The 21,566-nt window shown below is 43.5% G+C and overlaps 2 protein-coding genes across 2 annotated transcripts; both read left to right on the top strand.

Moving 5' to 3' along the window:
* The first annotated feature begins 676 nt into the window (after window positions 1-676).
* Window positions 677-11,716, top strand: LOC130863966 (CKLF-like MARVEL transmembrane domain-containing protein 2). The gene is made up of 4 exons (XM_057754289.1): window positions 677-1,072; window positions 3,704-3,862; window positions 8,523-8,621; window positions 11,621-11,716. Exons 1-4 carry the CDS (start codon window positions 677-679, stop codon window positions 11,714-11,716), a joined length of 750 nt encoding a protein of 249 aa, XP_057610272.1.
* Window positions 11,717-12,298: 582 nt separating this feature from the next.
* LOC130863965 (CKLF-like MARVEL transmembrane domain-containing protein 2B) lies at window positions 12,299-21,240 on the top strand (the record flags this gene model as incomplete). Its single annotated transcript, XM_057754288.1, has 4 exons — window positions 12,299-12,529; window positions 12,631-12,789; window positions 20,385-20,486; window positions 21,064-21,240. Coding segments are annotated over exons 1-4 (669 nt in total), but the record flags the coding sequence as incomplete, so codon positions are not given.
* Window positions 21,241-21,566: the final 326 nt, after the last annotated feature.

The raw sequence follows: 21,566 nt of genomic DNA, 5'->3' as shown, positions 1-21,566 counted from the left end.
AGACGGAACGTCAACTGAGAAAATGTTCCGGATTTGGCCTGCCTGTGGTGCGTTTCCTGGATTGATGATTGATGTGGGAGGAGCTAGCTCTCTATCCTGGGTACCTTAAACAAGCAGACTGAGAAAGCCATGGGGAACAACCCAGGAAGCAGCACTCCTCCACGGCCTCTGCATCGGCTACTGCCTCCAGGTTCCAGCCTTGAGTTCTCACCCTGACTTCCCTGCATAAAGGACCTCAAGCTGTAAGATGAAATAAACCCTTTCCTCCCCCATGTTGCTTTTGGTGGTGCTGTTTTATCACAAACCCTTAGCTGGGTGATGTGGGAGCTTAACAGATTTTTGGACCTTGCTTTCTGCCGGTAGCCTTACTGTTTATAGCGCAGAACTGGCGCCTGGCCGGACATACCCCCTAAAATGACTCCAGAACCCCTTTCCTCTGGATTTGCTGGCAGCAGCTCCTGCAGGAGTGGTTGCTGGATTTTGGGTTTCCAGGTTAGACAAAGTACCTTTCCCCCAGATCACCACAAGGATATCAGACTGCGAGGTTGGGTGGCCGCCATCAAGTGCTGGTGCACGCGGGTAGGCTGCCCGCAGCCGTTGACGCTGGTTCCCCAAGGGGACAGGCGCCGACTGGCGCCCCACGGCCAGCCTGACATAATCAGGCTTGGGATGCCCCATGAATCCTGCAAATTCCAGGCGTGAGTCCCGACGTGAGTCCAGCCACCCTTCCAGCGGCACAACATCTCAATCTCAATTCTTGGATGCTCCCTCACACTCCGAGTCAAAGGAGTCTATCGCCTCTGTTACGTCTCACAAGGGATTTCCACTTAGCACCACACCATCCAGTAAATCTATACATACTGTTCAGAAAGAACAGCGTGCCAGCAAGTTACCACCAAAGAAGCCCACAGAGAGTCAGAAGATGCCAACTCGCCAGCTATCTAAGAAGATCAAGTTACATGCATCCATCAAAAAACGCGCTGAGGGCCGGACCAAGGTCCCAGAAAGATTCAGAGACAGCTTCCAGCTTTTTGTCTTCTCAACTACTGGAATGTTGAAAGTCTTGAGGATGGTGAGCAGAAGCTGCCTAGTTGCCTGGGTGGGTGGAGGGAAGGTGGTGGCCTCCAGGGTTAAGTGCGACGCTGTTGGAGCAAAGGCTCCACAGTTTTTTTGTTTTTGTTTTGTTTTGTTTTGTTTTGTTGAGTTCACTACATCAGGGCGGCCTTGAACGCATACAGATCCGCCTGCCTCTATCTCCAGAGTGCTGGGAGTAAATGCTGGTGCCACCATAAACCCAAGATCACACAATTTTCAGTACTAAATTGGTGGGGCTTCCCCTTTTCCCTCCTCCTTGAGGGTTTCCCCTCACAAATGAAAGTAGAAAATTAGTGAGTAAACAGCAGAAAGTTGTAAACTAGCAAGCACAACTGGTAAGAACCTCCATCTTTAAAAGACCTACTCAAGCAGTACACAGCAGGCAACAGTCTGGGGGAACGGAAGGGAACACTAATGAGAATGGGGGAAATGCTCCTGAACGCCATTGAAAATGAAAGGACTTGCAGACGGGACCACGCAACTTCTGGGAGGGAAAGTTTAATGACCCGAACTGATCCCAAAATAGAGAGATTCAAACAGAACAACATCTAAAAGCAGAGGGGAAGCAAGGGGCCTCCTGTGTAAATGCTGCTATGGTCAGTCCTGAAGACCAGACTTCAGTCCGCAGAGCTCACACGGTGGAAGGAGAGGAACATCACCTGTGAACTGTCCTCTGTCCCATGCACTCGCTCCCCCACCTGACAAACAGAAGCAAAGGGATTTTTAATTATAGAAGTGAGTCAGACCAGACATGGTTAGTAAGGTCAGCTCTTTCAGATCAGGAAATATCATTTTGATGATGCTCAATCTTTTTGAAGAAACTAAAATTTCGGGATGATTTATGTTCTCTGATGACCGATCCAGGGCTCTGTGACTTGCCAGACACTCCATCAGGGAGCTGAATCCCTGTCCTTTTATGCGTGATTATTTTACAAAGTCAAACACTGACATCAAAACTTGATCGGGTTTAGCAAAAGCAAACAAAATAGAGGTCTCACAGTACCAATGAGAAGATTAAATAATGTTCAGGCTCCCGGTGCTTAACATGTGTAAGGTCCTGGGATGGATCCCCAGAACGGGAGAAAAAAGTGTTAATATATTAACAAAAAAGAATCCATCTGTATTTTTAAAACATATACCACAAAAAGGAAACACAAGGATGGTTTGCTATTGGAACTCTTAAAATAACCTATCCTATTAAAAGGGAAAGGTTATAAGATTCAATCAAATTGTGTTGGAGAACATGTGACAATCATGGGTATCATAAACGGTCTGAAAACGGAGAACTGAATCAAACAGTAATATGATACAAGTGAGCCACCCTACCATTTGAAAAGCACTCTGGAGGCCAGAGACACGGCACAGCAGTTACGAGCACTTGCTCTAACCAAGTTGTTTCCAGCAATCAGGTCAGTTGGACCACAATCCCCTTCAACTCCAGGTCCAGAGAACTGACACCCTCTTTGGCTTCTGTGGGAACACACATACACAATTTAAAAAAAAAAAAAAAAAAACATTTAAAATTGAAAACTCAATGGGAGAATAGACTCAAAAGAGACACAAATACATCTGAGAATTTAATATACGACAAAGATTGTATTCTTGGCTTGGTCATTGGGAGAAATCCTAGCATCTCCCAGTGAATGACTGATGTGATCAACTGGATAGAAAGAAAACTCAGGTTTCCCAATTCACAGTTTCTGCCCAAATCAACATTTATTTACTTAACCAATGTATACTTGGATTTCCTTCTAAAAATACAAACCAATAGTAGTTATTTCTTTTCAGAAGACAGAGTAGCTAGAGTGGTGGCGCACGCCTTTAATCCCAGCATTCAGGAGGCAAAGGCAGGTGGTTCTCTGTGAGTTTGAGGCCAGTTTGTAGTACTACGTAGTGAGTTTCAGGCCCGTGAAAGCTTCATAGTGAGATCCAATCCGAAAAACAAAACAGAGAGACTGGGTTTGGATAGAGAAGAAGAAAGAAATTTAAAAATATTTCTGTGTTCAATCTTTATTAGATATATTATTTAACTCATAAAAATAATATGTTTAAGTAGGGCTGGGAACGTAGCTCAGTAGTAGATTGTGTGCCTGGCATAATGAAGGCCCTGGGTTTGATCCCTAGCACTGAAAAATTAACTAGTTAATTAAAAATTGAAAAATGAAAGTAAGGAACGTCACTCAGTAGTAGTGTGCTCTGAACTCAATTCCCAGTACTACCAAAAAAAAAAATTAGTTAATTTAAAACAACGTTAAAAAGAAAATATCTGTGGAAAACAATACAGGCAGGGCCTGGAAAGATGACTCGGAACTAAAGAGCTTGCCACACAGGCCTGACGGCCTGAGTTCAGATCCTCAGAACCCATTCTGATGCTGGATGAGGTGGGATGCGGCCTGTCAACCCAGCATTCCTGCAGGGAGACAGGAAGCAGAGACAGGAGAGTAGCCCTGAGTATACGCCACAGCATAAACTTGTACACACACACACACACTTTTTAAAATACAGGCTACCACAGTATAATCAAATTAAATGTAACAGACGCTTCCAGTTAATATGTGCTATGGGTAAACAGTTGTATGCATTGAACAAACCTGTTCTTTTCTTGCAGTGTATTGTTGCGGCATCGGTGTTTTGTTTCGTCATTGGCGGCGCCCATGAGATGTTTATAGCAATCACGATTCAGGAAACCTGCATCGTCCTATTTTTTGTCATAATATATTTGGTAACCCTTCAACACTTGCTGATCTGTATCCACTGGCCTTTGCTTGTTAGTATTCGTTTTCATAATTTCAATGTAAGCTTTGCCCATAACCCCAAGAGTTAGCCTGTCCTCACTTTCCTCCAGGGAAGACAAAAGAGCTCTTTAGACTTTGACAGAGCACTGTCCTGTCCCAGGGGAGAACCCCACCCACCCACCCAGAAAGGTGCCTTATACTCCTGGGTCTTCAAACAGCCTTCAGGACTGCTTCCTGCTTGTAGCTGAGCATGCAGAGACCATTGCAAAGGGCTTGTCTGATTGAACACACAGCACGTTTTCCCCTAGTTGAAAACTAGAGTTGCTTGAAGAAGAGTGTATGCTCCTGCTTTTCACCCAAGCAGATTTACAACCCACCCCAGACCAGAGCGGGCGTAACAGAGACGTGAAAAAAGTTGGAAAAAACTCTTCCAGGTTAGAGGACCATCATATGGGTATGGGTTTAGAAGCCATAATCTTAAAGGGTGAGGTATCCAGGAAAGGATGCCGTGTGGCTTTTCCCACACTTTCTTTACCCATTGAGAATGCCTGAACTAGTCCTGGAGGCCCCTAGCTTGCTGGAGAGGCGCTATGTTTCCGTCCAGTGGTCAACAGAGGTCCAGTCCCTTGCCTGGAGGCCTTCTTTACTAGCTCTGTGACCTTTATATTGATATGAGGCTGTTTGGAACGGCTGAGACAAAGCTTTGCTAGACTTGAACTCACAAGGCAGCTTAGGCTGACTTTAAAAATAGCATCCTCCTGCCTTAGACTCCTGAGTACTGGGGTTACAGCATCTGTCATCAGACTCCTCAGACCTGGTAGTTTCAGTTTCCCTGTCTAGGACATGCAGAAAGGGGGGAGTGTGAGGAGGAGCCCCTCCTCGTAGGGTTTCTGTAACAGTAGCATGTGTAAAGAGACGGCACAGTACTTAGCAGCAAGTACACACTCTACACGGCATCCAGAAAAGAAAATCAAGCTGCCGTATCCCGTAAGGGATTTGGATTGCTTTGGCCATTCTCTCTTGTTCGGTGAACAACCCTGACATGGCTCCCGTCTCATCCACACCTCACTTCCTTTCTTTATGTGGTGATGGGAATTGAACCTAAGGTCTGTGTGTGCCAGGCAAGCACTCCACCACTGAGCTGTATTTCTCTCTTTTCAAACGCATGTCTCTGAGAATTTTTGCTTCCTGTATGAATGTGCACTACAAACATGCCTGGTGCCAGTAATCCAGAAGAGGGTGCCAGATCCCATGGAACTGGAATTATAGTCAGTGTAAGTTACCACATGGAGGCTCTGAACCCAACCCAGGTCCTCCACAAAGAGCAGGAAGTGCTGTTTACTGCTGAACCATCTCTCCAGCCCCACACTTTATGTGTGTGTGTGTATGTATGTGTATATATATATATATATATATATATATATATATATATATTCTTCATTTTAAAGATAAGGTCTTAGTTTTTTTTTCCCCAACTAGCTTTTGAAGCATGAGTCTAATCTTAATCAATAAAATCCAGGAGTTGGATATTGGGGTGGGTAAAGATCTGGAAGATCAGAGAACTGAAGCCGTTGCCAGTTGCTTCCTACCTGTCTCCTTCCTCCATCTCAAAGCGCTGAGATCCTGTCTCCATCCCCTGAGTGCTGGGATCAAAGGCATGGTTAACTAGTGGCTAGCTCCACCCTCCGATCTCAAAGCAGGGTTTATGTTGTAATAAGAGCGGCGGGGATGCGTCCCGCCACCCGGTTAGCTTTACCAGGAATAATTACACGGAAACTGTATTCTTTTAAACACTGCTTGGCCCATTAGTTCTAGCCTCTTATTGGCTAGCTCTTACATATTGATCTAACCCATTTCTAATATTCTGTGTAGCACCACGAGCTGGCTTACCAGGAAAGATCTTAACCTGTGTCTGTCTGAGTGGGAGAATCATGGTGACTGCCTGACTCTGCTTCTTTCTCCCAACATTCTGTTCTGTTTACTCCACCCACCTAAGGGTTGGCCTATCAAATGGGCCTAGGCAGTTTCTTTATTAATTAACCAATAAAATTAACACCAAACAAAAGACTCTCCCCCATCAGGTTTATTTGTCAGAACACAAACAAATTATCACACATTTCTCTCTTTTCATCTAAATGAAAAGTGAAGGTTTTAACTAACATAAAAAAACTATATACAATAAGTACAATTGTAGTAGGAGGCCACTTGTTCATTTCCCAGCTACCCAGACTCCCATAATAACCACATAGAGACTGTATTATTTAAATCACTGCTTGGCCAATCACTTAAGTGTGTTGCTAGCTAGCTCTTATAACTTTGGTTAACCCATTTCCATTAATTATCAGCATGTGGCTGCGGCTTACCAACAAGGTTCCTGCACGTCTGAGTCTGGTGTGGCTACATGGCTTCTCCCTGACTCCACCTTCTCCCTCCTAGAATTCAGTTCAGTCTTCTCCACCTAGCTCTATCCTGCCCTATCACAGGCCAAAACCACTTTTTTATTCATTAACTAATAAAAGCAGCACATATTCACCATTTCCCCTTTTGTTTAAATTTTTTAAAAAAGGTTTCAACTGTAACATAGTAAAATTACATACAACAAAACAGGTATCAAGCAATAATTAAAGTTATAATATTTATATCTACTTTATCTTTTATCATGACTAAGGAAAACTATAATTATATCTATCTATTCTTCAACTCCATCAAAGACTCCAGAAGGATATAATATTATCGAAGTAAACAGGAAGTGCATTATAAGCAACTTCCAAAACTCTAGAATTGATAGAGACATCTCGCTGCCTGGACAGTCACCCAAAGTTCTCCTGTAATGTTGGAGCATCCATCTTCAGCCTACTGGCCCATCCATATTCGTCAGACTTTTCCATGAAACAGGAAATTTCAAAGACAGTTCTGCCTATACTGGCAGTTTGTCAGTCACTTTCCTGTGTCCTGCGAAATGTCTGACAGACTCTTTTATGAAGCAGGAACCCCGATGGACTGTCTTACCTTCTTTAGTCAACTTCAGCAGTCATTTTTCTGTGGGTCCTGCAAGTTCAGTCAAGCAGTTCAGGCAACAGCAGTTTCTTGCCCAAATGGCTAACAAACTCCTTAAGGAGCCGCTTTGGTGCCCATCATCTGTTGAAGTAGATTGGCGTTACCAGGAGCAAATGTGTCTCATTGTCACGAAAAGTCCTAACTTCTTAAAAAATTTTAAATGCCATATTCTGTAGTCTTTCAAAGATGTGAAGAATACCTATCTAATTGAAATATATCTCTATATATCTAGAAAACCTAACTAACATGACTACAAGTTTGACAATTATAGATGACTATCTATTAACCTGTATTTCTTAATTATACATTACATTTTTAAATGAGCTGCACAAAACAATACATTAATCAAGAGCAGAAATATGCATATAGCAAAACTGACCTTAAATTTAAATCAATAAAACAAGATCCATATCAATGAAAAGTATCCATCTCTATAGCACATCCCCCTTTAAATGTAAACAAAAATTTATGGACAATATTTGGGAATATGGGCATTGTTCTCTAAACTGCTTCCTGCTGATTGGGATGCTGATAATCAGGTCTCTCATGGAGTATCCTGTGTGGCAGGCCCATCTCAGCCAGCTTCCCTGTTGGACCATCTGGACCACTGCTTCAAAGGATCTTGTTTGATCAAATCATATTAGTCATAAGGAATCCACAGCTTTCACTCTAAGGGAAACCCCTTCCATCCATGCTCACCCTTCCAGCACACAAAGGAGGAGGCTGATCTGTAGTTGAAGAGCGCTTCCAACCAAAATCCGGAACGAAGGACACAAGAACTTGATGATATTGGGCTGACTCTATTCTGGCCTTGTCTCAGACAAAAGAAAACAGCACAACCATTCATTCCAGAAGATTGAGTCTGCTCTTCAGATGGGTTTGTGGGTTCTCAGGACACATGAGCTCACAAAATAATAGAACCCAACTTTCAGAGCATTCATTTTGGATGTAGGGGATAAAGTAAATAAATGAACTATTAATATAAAAATTACCTCCCCAACACTTAATTTACATATATTAAAATAAATAAGTTATGAAAAAAATGAAGAATTCACATTAAAATATAAAACTTCAAAAAAAAACCATCATGTTATGGATGGCCACTTTTGGACAGTCCTAGAACACAGAATCTAGAACGGCTGTACCCTTTAAGAAAAGGTGGAAGAGGATGGAGGGATGGCTCAGTGGTTAAGAGTGGGTACTGTTCCCACAGAGGACCCAAGCTCAGATACCGCACACACATAGGACAGCTCACAACCACCTGGAAATCCAGCTCCAAGGGACCCAACACCTGCTTCTGGACTCTGGAAGCACCTGCACTCACTTGTGCACACACCCATTTTCTCTCTCTCCCTCCCTCCCTCCCTCCCTCCCTCTCTCTCTCTCTCTCTCTCTCTCTCTCTCTCTCTCTCTCTCTCTCTCCTCTCTCTCTCCTCTCTCTCATATATATGTGTGTGTGTGCATGCGTGTGTGTGTGTGTGTGTGTGAAAAATAAAATTATGCCCCTGAAGGTCCCTGTCAATCAAAGAGAAAGCATTCCAAAGGTATCCGCCCTTAGATGGGTAGTAGACCACTTTAAATATTTTAAAATTGCATTCTCATTTACAGTTGGCCCATTTCAACTCTGCATTGCAGGATTTTATCAACAGTTTAATCTCAGCTGTGTTCCTTGGAGTAGTTGCCCTGATAACAATTCAAGAAAAACAAAGAAGGCATTTGTGTTTTATTGGAGGGGTAAGTAGAGGCTTTCATGATTCTATTTAAGATCAGTGGTCTGGGGCCAGTGAAATGGCTAGGTGGGTAAAGTCTAGCAACCTATGTTCATTCCCAAGGCCCACATAATAGGAGAGACTGACTCACAATTTGTACTCCAGCCTCCACAAGTACACCAGGGCACATGTGTGCATATACATACACACACAAATAAATAATACAAACATTTTTAATGAAAAATAATATAAGCCGGGCAGTGGTGGTGCATGGTTTTAATACCAGTACCAGCAGGTGGAGGCAGGCAGATCTCTGTGAGTTCGAGGACAGCCTGGTCAGTCTACAAAGTGAGTTCTAGGACAGCCAATGCTACACAGAAAAACCCTGTCTTGACACCCCCTGAAAAAAGAGTATATGATGACCCTGAAAAAGAAAGGCCATCCTGATGTTATTAACGAACCGATAAGACTTACTTATTTTTAAGGTATGTACGTATGTATACATGCAAACAAGTACCAGTGGAGGTCGGAAGAGGACACTGGATCCTCTGGAACTGGAATTAAAGACAGTAGTGAGCCTCCACATGGGTCCTGGGAACCAAACCTGGCTCCTCTACAAGGACAGCAAGGGCTCTTAACCACTGAGACATCTCTCAGAACCCCCTTCTCTTTTGTGTAGTGACATCTTCAAATGATGTCAAGTGGCCCAAACCTGAAACTCAAAAACCTCACAAAATGTATTCTCCAAATAAGTTTATTAGTCTATGGAACAACTTTTAAAAATCATATACAATACATCTAAACACTGCGAGGAAAAAATTCCTTATAATTGTCTTAGTTACCATTGTGTTGCTGTGAAGAGACTATAAGACAAAGTATTCCATTGGGGTCTGGCTTACATTTGCAGAGGATGAGTCTGTGACTATCATAGTTGGGAGCACGGCAGTAGGTAGACAGGCACAGCACCGGAGCAGTAGCTGAGAGCTCACATCTGACCCACAGGCAGCCTGCAGAGAGTGAGACTAGGCATAGCTTGGACTTTTGAAACCACAAACCCCACCCCCAATGACATGCCTCTTTCACCAAAGTCATGCCTCTGAGTCCTTACTAAACAGTTCACCAACTGGAAACCAAACCTTATAGGGTCGGTTCTAATTCGAATTACCACACTGCAACTTTGGTTTTTCCTGGACTAGAGAACTATATTAAACAAAGATCTAAGGGGGCACTGTCAGAATGGTGTAACTTGGCTTGACCAAGGAGAAAGAGATCCTGCCTGTGTTGAAGGACCTTGTGTGTGTCCCGCACAGCCTAGGCACCTCCTTAATCTTGTTGTTTTATAAATAATGTTTCTAATCCAAGACAGTCTCTAACTTGCTCTGGGGATTGAGGATCAACTTGAACTTCTGATTGTCCTGCTTCTACACATTCCTCATCCCATACTGGATTACAGCTATGCACCACCATGCGTGGTTTCTGCAGTGCTGGGGATCAAACTCAGGGCCTTGTGCACACCAGGCCAACACTGCGCAAACAGCACCACTTCCGTGGTCCTGGACTTAGGTTTACAGACACATGGGTGTATCTTTAGACTGAGGTTAAAGGCATTGCCCTGGGTCACAAAGCTTAGATAAACTGAGCCTAAATTCAAATTGAATGAAAGAATGCAAGAAATAGCCAAATTTTTGGAGAATAGGAGAAGTAAGGAAATGGAACTTGATTTAAATATGTGGACAGAAAATAGCCAAGAAGAGAACAAAGTTAAGACAGGTATGATGTCCCAGTGGTACTTGCCGCTAAGCAACATAGCCCAAATTCAAGACCCAAAATCCACACAGTGGAAGGAGAGAGCTGACTCCTGCATGTTGTCTCTAACCTCTACACAGCTGAGAGATGCGCTTTTGAACGCTGTCTCTTTGACTGACAGGGACCTGCAGGGGCACAATTTTATTTTTCACAGATTTGAGTTCATGTGATTTTAAGGTCTTGAATAGGACTTACACGAAAACAAATGTGCACACACAAATGCATACATGCACACATACAAATGCAAACATGCACACACACAAATGCACACATGCACACACACACATTAAATAGAAATGCAGAAACTTTTGAAAAGGGCTTGAAGTCCATTCCATAATTGGTGAGTATTTGCCAACGGCACTGCATTGTGCCAAGCTGGAGCTGGGCGCTGGGAGCAGAACCCTTTCTACTAAGAAATTCACACAGGGGCTGAAACAAGGCCTCCTAAGAAGCTGTCATCAAGTAGCCCACAAAGACAAATATCCATGGCTGGAATACCAGCTGCTATCAACTCTGGTCCCAGTCTGACCACTCATCAACCAAGATTTCTCTTTCATGACCCCCCACACACACCTCCAGCCTTCCTCTCTTCTTGCCTGGACTGGCATCAGCTCACCTCCATGTCTTCCTGCCTTATCCAGGTTCACCCTCCCTTCACCTCATAGCCACTGCAGGAGGGTTTTCTGAATCTCAAACCTGTCCCCTCCTCAGAAACTCCAGACCACCCACCACCCAGGCTCAACTCGGCCAGGCATACGAGCTACAAAGGGCATTGACTAAATGCAGTGGTTTTCAACCTACTTGATGCTGGGGTTGTTTAACACAGTTCCTCGTGTTGTGGTGACATCCAACAATAAAATCATTTTCATTGGTTCTTCATAACTGTAATTTCAATATAATTAGGAATTGAAGTGTAAATATCTGTTTTCCCTTGGTGTTCGGGGAGCCCTGTGAAAGGATCATTAGGGCAAAGAGGTCGCAATCCACACGTTGAGAACCACTGGTCTAGTAGCTAGTGGGTCATATGATCAGGCCACTGTGGGCAGCAAACTCCACTGTTTCCCTTTTTCTTGGGAAAACAAACCTGGCTGACAGCAGCCAGGAGGGACCAGTTGTAGCTCTTCACATCATCAGAGAGGAACAGTAATGAGAGATGAACGCTGAGCTTGTTATTAAAGTAATCTGGCCTTTCCTTCCCAAATATATTGTGTCTGACAGATCCTGTGCCTCTCGGCAACAATCCTGTGTCTCATCGATGCGTTGTTGGTCTCCAATGAGATGAGGAAAAACAGGAAACAAGCCCTGAGACTGTAAACTAAGCCCTCCACCGCCCATTGAGACAGAAGCTATGATGAAGTCACCCAGCCCTTCCAGCATTTGACAGAGACTCGTGTCCGTGTATAATCACTCCCTCCAGGTCATCACAGAGCTCCAAAGCACACGTGTGTGTGTGTGTGTGTGGCGATAAAGACAGGACTGCTAAATCGTCAACACTTCTTCTTCCTCATGTAGCTTTATGTAAAAGTCACATTACACTCCCACTCCTCCACGAGGCTGTCCCAGGAGGACAGAAGGGACAGAAACCCAGGGCGCAACAGCCACAAACCTGGGACTCCTTTTCAAGGAAGGCCTCGCTAGGACCAGTGGGGCTCCGCGCACTCTGCCACGTGGAGGGTGGGATGTTCCGCATTCGCAGGGGTGGGGCGATCCTGTTGGTCCACGAGATGAGGCAGGCTCGCGCTGACCAAGCATAGGCGTTGGAAGTCTGCAGTCCCAACCGTCAGTTGAGCACCATCCTTGAACGGGTCTAAAGACACCAGGCTCTCTCTTGAGCTGGGCCTGTTCAGGGACTGCAGGCAGGGCTGAGCAGTGAGAAATTGAGAACTACTGCCAACCATGGCCGCGCCTGCACCTCCACCTGGGCCTGGGCCTGGGCCTGGGCCTGGGCCTGAGCCTGGGCCTGCGCCTGGGCCTGGGCCTGCGCCTGGGCCTGCACCTCCACCACAAAATCAGCCCAAGGATGATGTAGGCACAAGGAAAGGGTTTCGACGCTACAAGTGGGAATTCAAAGACAGCAATAAAGAGTTCTGGACAATGGGACACGCTGAGGTCAAGATCCTGTGTTTGGTAAGCTGGATTGGAATTCTAGGGGTGTCTATGGACGGGAGGGCCTTAGAAGTCGGGGAGAACCCTTGCAACAGCTCAGAAATATGTATTTTTCCACCCAGGGTTGCATGATCGCTGGAATAAAACTCTTCGAAACAGTGGCCACACACCCCATCCTGATCCTGATCCTCACTATGGAAGTGTCCTTCTTTGCTTTCTTCATATTCCTTTACAGCTTCGCCCTTAACAGATACATACTCTTTGTCTACTGGCCTATCACTGTAAGTAAAGAATGTAGGAAAGCTGCTGCCAGTCACCTTCTGAAAGCACCTGGGAAAAGACAGCCTCCTCTACTGGTGCTCAGGGTGGGAAGCTGGGTTAGAGAACCGAAGCCAGGCAGAAAATGCTCCCCCAAAACCTAACTGTGTTGGGTCAAAGAAGAGTAATCGAGGCTTTGCTGTCTCAGAAATGGGCAGGGTTTTAACAACCAGCCATTTTTGCTAATGCTTTTTGCTGGCATCCATCTCATTGGGATATCATTCCAGGATTCAATGCAGAAAATCAGACTCTGCATAAACCAGTAAGGTAGGGGGAAAGAAATGTCAAACAAGGCTAAACCATGTCAGGTCTCTAGTGAAGAGGAAGAAAGCTTCAGGAGCAAGGCCAACCTGAAACAGTCATCCAATGGGGTGAGGCTGAGCTTGGGAAGTCCCTCAAGCATCCATTCCTCTGGTCCCTTATCTGTGCCTCAGGGACTGCAACAATCCATACTGAGATTGACCTCACGTAAATTTCTTGCCATTGTGTCTTAGGTCTCAGGACTAGAATTCCCTCACCTCACTTACAGAATCACCAAACGTACCCAGCTAACTTCCTCCTAGCCAAGGAGCACCTCAACTTCCAGTTCCCTTTGTTCCATACCCACCTCTAGAGCCCTTGGTTCCCCAATTTCTTTCACTTCAAAAACCAGCAAATAACCTGCCCTTCAACTAAACTCAACTAGTAAATACCAAAAAAGAAAAAGGAAAAAGATCCAAACTTAATGGAATATTCTTCTGTTAGCTGTGACCACCTATCTATCTGCCCTTTTGTTAAAAGCTGTTAGTGGCCAAGTTGTGGTGGCACATGCCTTTAATCCCAGCACTCAGGCGGCAGAGACAGGTGGATCTCTGAGTTTGAGGTTAGCCTGGTCTGCAAAGCAAGTTTCAGGATAGCCAGAGCTGTTATACAAAGAAACACCGTCTCAAAAAACAAATTTAATTAATTAACTTTTAAAGAAAAGCTGTTAATGTCCAGGGTTCTGTCAGTTGTCATGAAGACCCCAGAACAGGAAGGAAGAAGAGGAAAACTAAACTGAAAAATTTTGGAAACAGAATGCACAGAAAAGAAAGCAAAAGGACAGAGACCACATGGCCAGTAAAGGAACTGAAAAGATTCAGTAAAATTAAGTCTGCCAAACCATGAAAGTCAATCCTCCTATTCTTAACCTAAAATAGTAATTGTAATGTAACCAATATTGCTTTCATTAAATAACTTAGCTGGAAAGAAGGAAGGAAGAGAAATTAGCAAAAAAAAAAGGGGGGGTGGGGGAGAAGACAAGAGAGGAGAGAAGAAAAAAGAGTTGAAAGGAGTGAAGAGGAGAGAAAGGGAGAAGAGGAGAGGAGAGGAGGGGAGAGGAGGGGAGGGGAGAGGAGGGGAGGGGAGGGGAGAGGAGGGGAGGGGAGAGGAGGGGAGGGGAGAGAAGAGAGGAGGGGAGGGGAGAGGAGGGGAGGGGAGAGAAGAGAGGAGAGGAGAGTAAGGGAGAAGAGGAGAGGAGGGGAGAGGAGAGGAGAGAAAAGGAGGGGAGAGGAGGGGAGAGGAGAGGAGAGGTGGGGAGAGGAGGAGAGGGGAGAGGAGGGGAGGGGAGAGGAGGGGAGAAGGGGGGAGGGGAGAGGAGAGAAGGAGGAAGAGAGGGGAGGGATAGAAGGAGGATGTAAGGTTTTTGAGATGGAAGACAGGAGTAGTGACAATACAAGCTGTGGATTGTTGGGAGTGACTCACGAGGCACCATCTCAGGAACTTGAGATAGGGATTTTCAAATACTCCCAGGAGATGAGGCCTGTCTTAGTTTGCGTCTCTATTCTTGAGATGAAACATCACGACCAAAGCAAGTTGGAAAAAGTTTATTTAGTTCAAACTTCTGCATCACAGTTCATCATCACGGGAAGTCAGGATAGGAACCTAAGCAGGGCAGGGACCTGGAGGGAGGCAGGAGCTGGTACAGAGGCCATGGAGGATGCTGCCTCTGTCTTGCTCCCTATGCTTTGCTCAGCCTGATTCCTGTAGAACCAAGGACCACCAGCACAGTGAAGGCACAACCCATAATGGGCTGGGCCTTCCACCCATCAAACACTAATTAGGAAAACACCCTCAGAAAAACCCTTTCTGAAGAGTAGATGGGGGATGGGTTGGGGAAGTGGGAGGGTGGTGAGAGGAGGAACTCTGGTTGGTATTTAAAATAAATTTTTAAAAAATAAAAATAAATAAATAAAGGAAAATGTCCTATAGCCGGATCTTATGGAGACATTTTCTCAACTGAGGTGCCCTCTTCTCTGATGACTCTAGTTCATGTCAAATTGACATCAAACTAGCCAGCACAAGGCCTTAAGCCAAAGCCAAAGCCAAGGAGAGGCTTAGGAAATCAAACCAGCACCCTGAGGATACTGCATCCATGGGGGAAAGATGGGGGAAAAAGACGTATACATTTTGCCAACACAGAGAAGCAAGAAACGTTGATCCATTCTTGTCCTGTGGGAGTGAGGAGGGGAGGGGTGGGTTTTCTTTAAGAATGAGAAAGTTAAAATCTTTCCCTTACACAGGTTTGGAACCTGAGTTTTTGTTGCCCAGAACCTAGAAGACTCATGCCTTATGCTGCTGATGTTCTAATTACATCCTCTGAGCTCATAACAGAAATAAATGCAGAACCTCAGCCAAGGCATGAAGAGATTTGTCTTTTAAAACTTCTCCAAACTAAGAATCAGATATTGGCAAACATGGTCAATGTTTTAATAACATATTAAATATGTCTATATTTATGATATAGCATATGTCTATAATCCTGAAACTCAAAAGCCAAAACAGGAAGACTGAGCTCAATGCCATTTTGGTCTCGTGGCAGGCAGTTCACAGCCATCTGTAACTCTACTTCCAGTGGTCTGACACCTTCTTCTGGACCCCACAGGCACCTGACACACATGTACACAGACATACACATAGCCAATACATGCACATAAAATGAAATAATAATTTTTTTAAAAAAAGAAATAATAGGAATGTATACTTAGCCCAAATCAAGTGGTATCCTAGGTTGCTAAACTATTCCCTAAGCTTGTCTGTCCCAACATGATACCTTTTTTCACAAGGAAAAAAATCCAGCATATACATGAAGAAAATACCAAAACAAACAAAAGAATTAAGAAAATTCCTGAGGCACAAAACACTGAGAATGCAGATGTTAGTAATGTTGCTTGCCTAGCATGTGCAAAGTTCTGGGTCTGAGCCTCATCGCTGCACAAACTGGGTGCAGTGGTATGTTTATGTAATCCTAAAACTCATAAGGGGAAGCAGGAACAAAAATTCAAAATCATCCTTGTCAACACAATGATTTTGAGGCTTTCCGGGGATGCATGAAACCCAATCTCAAACAAAAGAATAAGAAAAACAAAACAACAAATAACTATAAAATTGATAAAAGAAGAAACAAAGATCAATAGTGAAGATTCAGAAAATAAAAAATTTCCAGGTGTGGTAGGCCACACCTTTAATTCCAGAACCAGGAGGTGGAGGCAGATGGATCAGCCTCTTCTCCATCGTGAGTCCCAAAACAACCAGGTTACATAGAAAGACACTGTCAGAAAGGAAGACGAGGAACAGAACAAAAATCACACTCCTTGTGAAAAAAACAAAGGAATAAAATAGACAACCCATAAAAAGGAAAAAACAAAAATAGTGCAAAAATAAAAAATGGATCTTTAGAAGATCATGAGGAAAACATGAACGTTAATGCTAAAATTTAGGAAAGTTGAAATAAAATAATTTACTAGGAAAATATAGAATACCAGTTCAAATAAAGAGAAAGGTGAGTAAGTCCACATAAATGGATGTCTTCTCTGTTCACGTCATCTGGTAGCTTTATTTGTTGCATTTAAATCATTTGACCCATGCATTAGGGTACCCTGAGAAGCAACGCTTCTACCTCACTATCCTGGCCAGTAGTTAAATAATTTGTCAACACCATAACTCTGTTTATTATTTTATTGGTTAATCTTTTTTAGACTCATCTGAAGTGTCATTTTTGTCAATTTTTTTAAAAACAAGTGTGAAATTCAATTCTAGTCTTTACATTCTATTCCATTGGTCTTTTTCCTTTTTCTCTCTTTTGAAAGGTTGTGTGATATATTATATCTTCTGATATCTATTTCCATTTTGAAATCAGATATTAGATTAAGAATAAACATGGGTAGTAGTGGCCCATGTCTTTAATCCCAGCACTCCAGAGACAGGTGAATCATTATGACAGCTTTATTGACAGAACGAGTTCCAGAAAACCAGGGTTATATGGAGAAATCCTGTCCTGAAAAACAAAAATAACAACAACAACAAAGAGTAAACATAGACCTTCCTTAGCTGAAAGAAGAGACTAGACCCGGCTGTGGTGGCACAGGCCTTTAATCCCAGCACTCGGGAAAGAGGGGCAGGACGATCTCTGTGAGTTTGAGGCCAGTCTCATCTACAGAGTTAGTTCCAGGACAACAAGAACTACACACAAAGAAACCCTGTCTGAAAAAAAATTAAATATTAGCCCACCAATATAACAGTGTATTAGAAAGCAATGTATCACAGTGAAGCAGCATCCATGTCAGGACCGCAAATATGGTTTTGTCTTCAAATTTTAATAATACACTTTTACTCTATTGTATTTATAACAAAAAATATTTTAAGTTGTTAAAAAAACTATTTGGTAATAATGAATAGTAATTTTAAAAAGCTCTTACAAAATGAAGAATAAAGGACACATCCAATTTTAATAAATATCTACCCAAATCTTCAACAAACATTGCATTTCTTGGTGTTTCTAGGTGTTTGTTTAGAAATCCTCCCAATTCTTACATCTTTTAAATTGTAACCTGAGTAAAATGTAACAAGAAAACCCAGGTACATAGAGACTGGGATGGAGAAACAAGGATTGCTCCTTTGTAACATGAGCCTCCTTACAGAAAACACCCCAAAATGTGCAGCCTCAGTAAAACTAAGTGGGTGATTGAGATTCCCAGAGACCCAACATGAGCGTTCTTCTTGTCAGAAGCAGTGAGAACATGCAACCTTAGAACAGTGTAGAGACTCCTGGATGTCTAGGGATAAACCTACTGAAAGACAAGTTGACCTGGTGAATGAACACCAAAGGAAAACCAAAATGAATGTAGACTGAATTCCCAGGTATGAAATTATTACCGTAGCGATAGCAGCTCAATTCAGAATTGAGTTCTTGAATCTGCAAAAGGCATTGCAAGTGAACAGGGCTTTCTACGGAACTTTACAAGGTGATATAAAAGTCTTTGGTCAGCAGTGACTGCAGAGACTTTGTAACCAATCAAAGTACTGGAAATACTGGCCTGTTGAACACTCAGACACAAATGGCGCATCCTATGTCACCCTCGCCAAGGCTCAGCCAACATCTTGCAAAGGGTGATCTCTGGCTTCTAGACATGGTCCATGTGGCTGTTACGCTCTTGAACTCTCTACAGCTGTGATTACATAAACACAATTCGGTTCATTAATGCCCTTCGTGGAAGCGACAGATGCTCATGTCCCACAACCTGAAGATTTATATGTAGTCAAAGACTGATGCAGAAAGGGGAGACATTTTTCTTCAGTAGGGTAGCACTGGTAGGGTTCCTGTGCTTCTGTATACAAATTTTCACCCATGCACCTCAAAACAACCACAGTAAAACACAATGGGACACACACGCACACAAACGCACGCGCGCACACGCATACACATGCACACACACACGGGCAGGAAGGCGGGGAGAAGGCGGGGAGAAGGCAGAAATAGTTGTGAAGAAGTAGAATAGCCAAAGTGGGAAGAAAGACAAAGAGAAGGTAACGGGGGGGGGGAGGGGTTGGAGAGATGGCTCAGTGGTTAAGAGCACTGACTATTCTTCCAGAGGACCCACGTTCAATTCCCAGAACCTACACGGTATCTAACAACTGTAGCTCCAAGATATACCTTTAAACAGACATTCATGCAGGCAAAACACCAATGCAAATAAAATAAAAACAAATTATTAAATAAAATATAATCAGCCCATTATTAAGTATAAATAACATGTGCTAATAAAAACATTACAAATAAAATTATTTGGAAAAATGAAAAGAATTACAAAAATGGATTTGCCCAACCAAATGCAAGAGTTACCCTAAGTTTTGGTGCTAGATCATGGATTAACTAATGGAATTGTTACAAATGGAATGTTTGCGTCCTCCTCCCTGAGATGGGGCCTTTGAGGAAGCAACTAAGAATAAACAGAAAACGTAAGGATGGGACCCTGATCCAAAACCATTAGTATTATTACAGGAAGTGACAGGTCACTACTACCCATGTTTATTCTTAATCTAATATCTGATTTCCAATGGAAAGTCATATGAAGATAGAGAGGGAAGGGCAGCTGACTCCAGCCAGGGAGAGGGCTCTGGTGCCTCGCTCCTGGTCTTCCAGTCTCCAGAAGACCAGAGGATAAACATCTGTAGTTTAAGCCACCCAGCCTACTGTGTTCTATAATGAATGGTGTGCTAACATAGAGGTAGATCAGAGGATTCCAACTTACACTCATCGAGCGACTTACGTATGACAGAGGTAGCATTGAAAACACTGGGACTGCAGCTGGACAGTTGGCTAAGCAGTTAAGAGCACTGGCTATTCCTGCAGAGGACCCAGCTGGGTTCCCACACCCAAACACCCCACAAGCTGCTGTAACTCTAGTTCCAGGGAATCCAGTGCCCTCTCTGGCCTTCTCAGGCACTACACACATTTGGCAGATTACACACATACAGCCAACACACATTGACATAAAATGAAAATAAGCAAAACTTTTTTTGAAAGACAGTTGGACAAAATATTCAATGAGAGTACCAAGGAATATTGACAGGAGAGATTGTACATGCCACTAAAATTAAAAACAACTTAAAATTTAGACATTCTATAAAAAAATAACTAATAGAAAATGGGGAAAGAAAGTATTTATTCTAGGCATAAATACTTAGAATTTTGGTTGGCTTTATTCTCTGTTGGGAGAAGAGAGCTTGTTGTGGTAAAGGAATACCGAATCCCCAAGGAATAAAAGAAAAAAATTGACGAAGGAAGCAATCAGGGAAGGTGGTCCAAGTGGTAAGGCAGAGTTAGGTGAAGAGGGAACTTCAAGGCTCCCAGAGAGCAAGGACATCCTCCCAGCAATACTGCTCGTGGAAACTCTGGAGAGGACAGTACAGAAATGATGAGGGGAAGTACCTAACAGATACCTTGAAGTAGTCTGTTTATGCATTTATTTACATGATTATTGATAGGCACCAGACACCTAGTTTTATAGACAAGATGGCATCTCGTGTCTCACCTGGACTGACAGCAGTTAAGTTTGGACTCTGTCCTCTACTCGCAGAGGCCAGCAGGGAGCCATGGTTGATCTGCTTGGCCAGAAACATATTTACCTTTGTATATTTTGTTTTAAATTGTCAGGGTTGTGCAGGGGCATTTGATCATGGTTACGTGGAGTAAACTGTGCTGTGTCTGGAGTGGGTGGGGCACAACTATCTAAGACCAGCTTACCTCTCCCATTTTCAGGACCTCTTCAACGATCTCTTCGCCTGCGGGTTCCTCATAGGCGGCGTAGTCTTTGCTTTGAAGGCTAGAAGAACGATGCCAGAGGCCTACATTGCAGCTATGGTGAGGTTCTTCTGCTGAGCAGTGGATCTCCTCAAATCAGCATCACAAAAATCCTGGGATCAGGGCTGGGTTGCAGTGCTGAGTCTGTAGAGTGCTGGTCTAGCCTGATCTACGGCACTTCCAAAAGCTACTGTAGTTCCTCACCTGTCTATAATTGCTAGTAGTCAGGTGGTAGAGGCAGAGGATCCAAAGTCCAAAGCCATCCTTGACTCAATAGTGAGTTCAAGGCAGGCCTGGGGTACATGAGACAGTGTCTCAAACAAACAAAACTTGGGGGTGAAAGCAAATTTAAGACATTGGTCAATGTTTCTAATGGAGAAGACACGTTTTTAAAGGTGGTGTCTAGGAAGGCAGGAAAGTTACCTGTCACCCTCCTTCATGTTTGTCCAAAGGAAAAAAAATAATCCAGATGAGGGGCACTGGGCATGGAACCAGGGAAAACAGACTAAGGTTGGGTCTGGGAGGGAGAAATTTAGGGGTACACTGTGCATCACCTCCGAGGATAGATTTGGAAGGGAATCTGTGCCTTCCTTCTAGGTGTGTGATGAAAATCATGAACATCCATTTGTTTCCCTAGATCCTTATGGGAATTGCCGCATTTTTTGCTGTGGTTGACCTATGTCTTCAAAGGAGACATCTCAAAGGCAAGAAGATCCGAAAGTATGCTCTGCTTGCTCCAGACAAGAATGGTAAAATGCCGGACCCAAAACTACAAGCAATGCTGGAGGCCAAAGAGGAAGAGGAGGCACGGCAAAAGGAGAAAGAAGAGAAGGAGAAACTGGAAAAAGAAAAAGAAATGAAGGAGAAAGAAAAGAAGAAGAAGGAGAAGGAGAAGAAAAAGCAGCAGAAAAAGCAGAAGAAATGACTGGACATCAACACCTGTGGCAAGAATGGCAGCAAGTTTTGTGGCCAGGCCTTCCGACATGCTTCCCTGTTGGCGTCCTGCCCTACTTTTTTTTTCCATCAATAAACACCTCTTGGAAAGTAAATTTCCTCTTTAAACAAATTTTATACTAAAAGTTAGACAATATCTGTCCAGTGCATTTCATCCCACAGAAACTCCTGGAGATTTCAGTGCTG

Source organism: Chionomys nivalis, chromosome 21 (assembly GCF_950005125.1).
Source record: "Chionomys nivalis chromosome 21, mChiNiv1.1, whole genome shotgun sequence".
Lineage (NCBI taxonomy): Eukaryota > Metazoa > Chordata > Mammalia > Rodentia > Cricetidae > Chionomys > Chionomys nivalis.
Note: the sequence above shows the minus strand (reverse complement) of the source record. Positions and strands in the feature narration are given on the sequence as shown.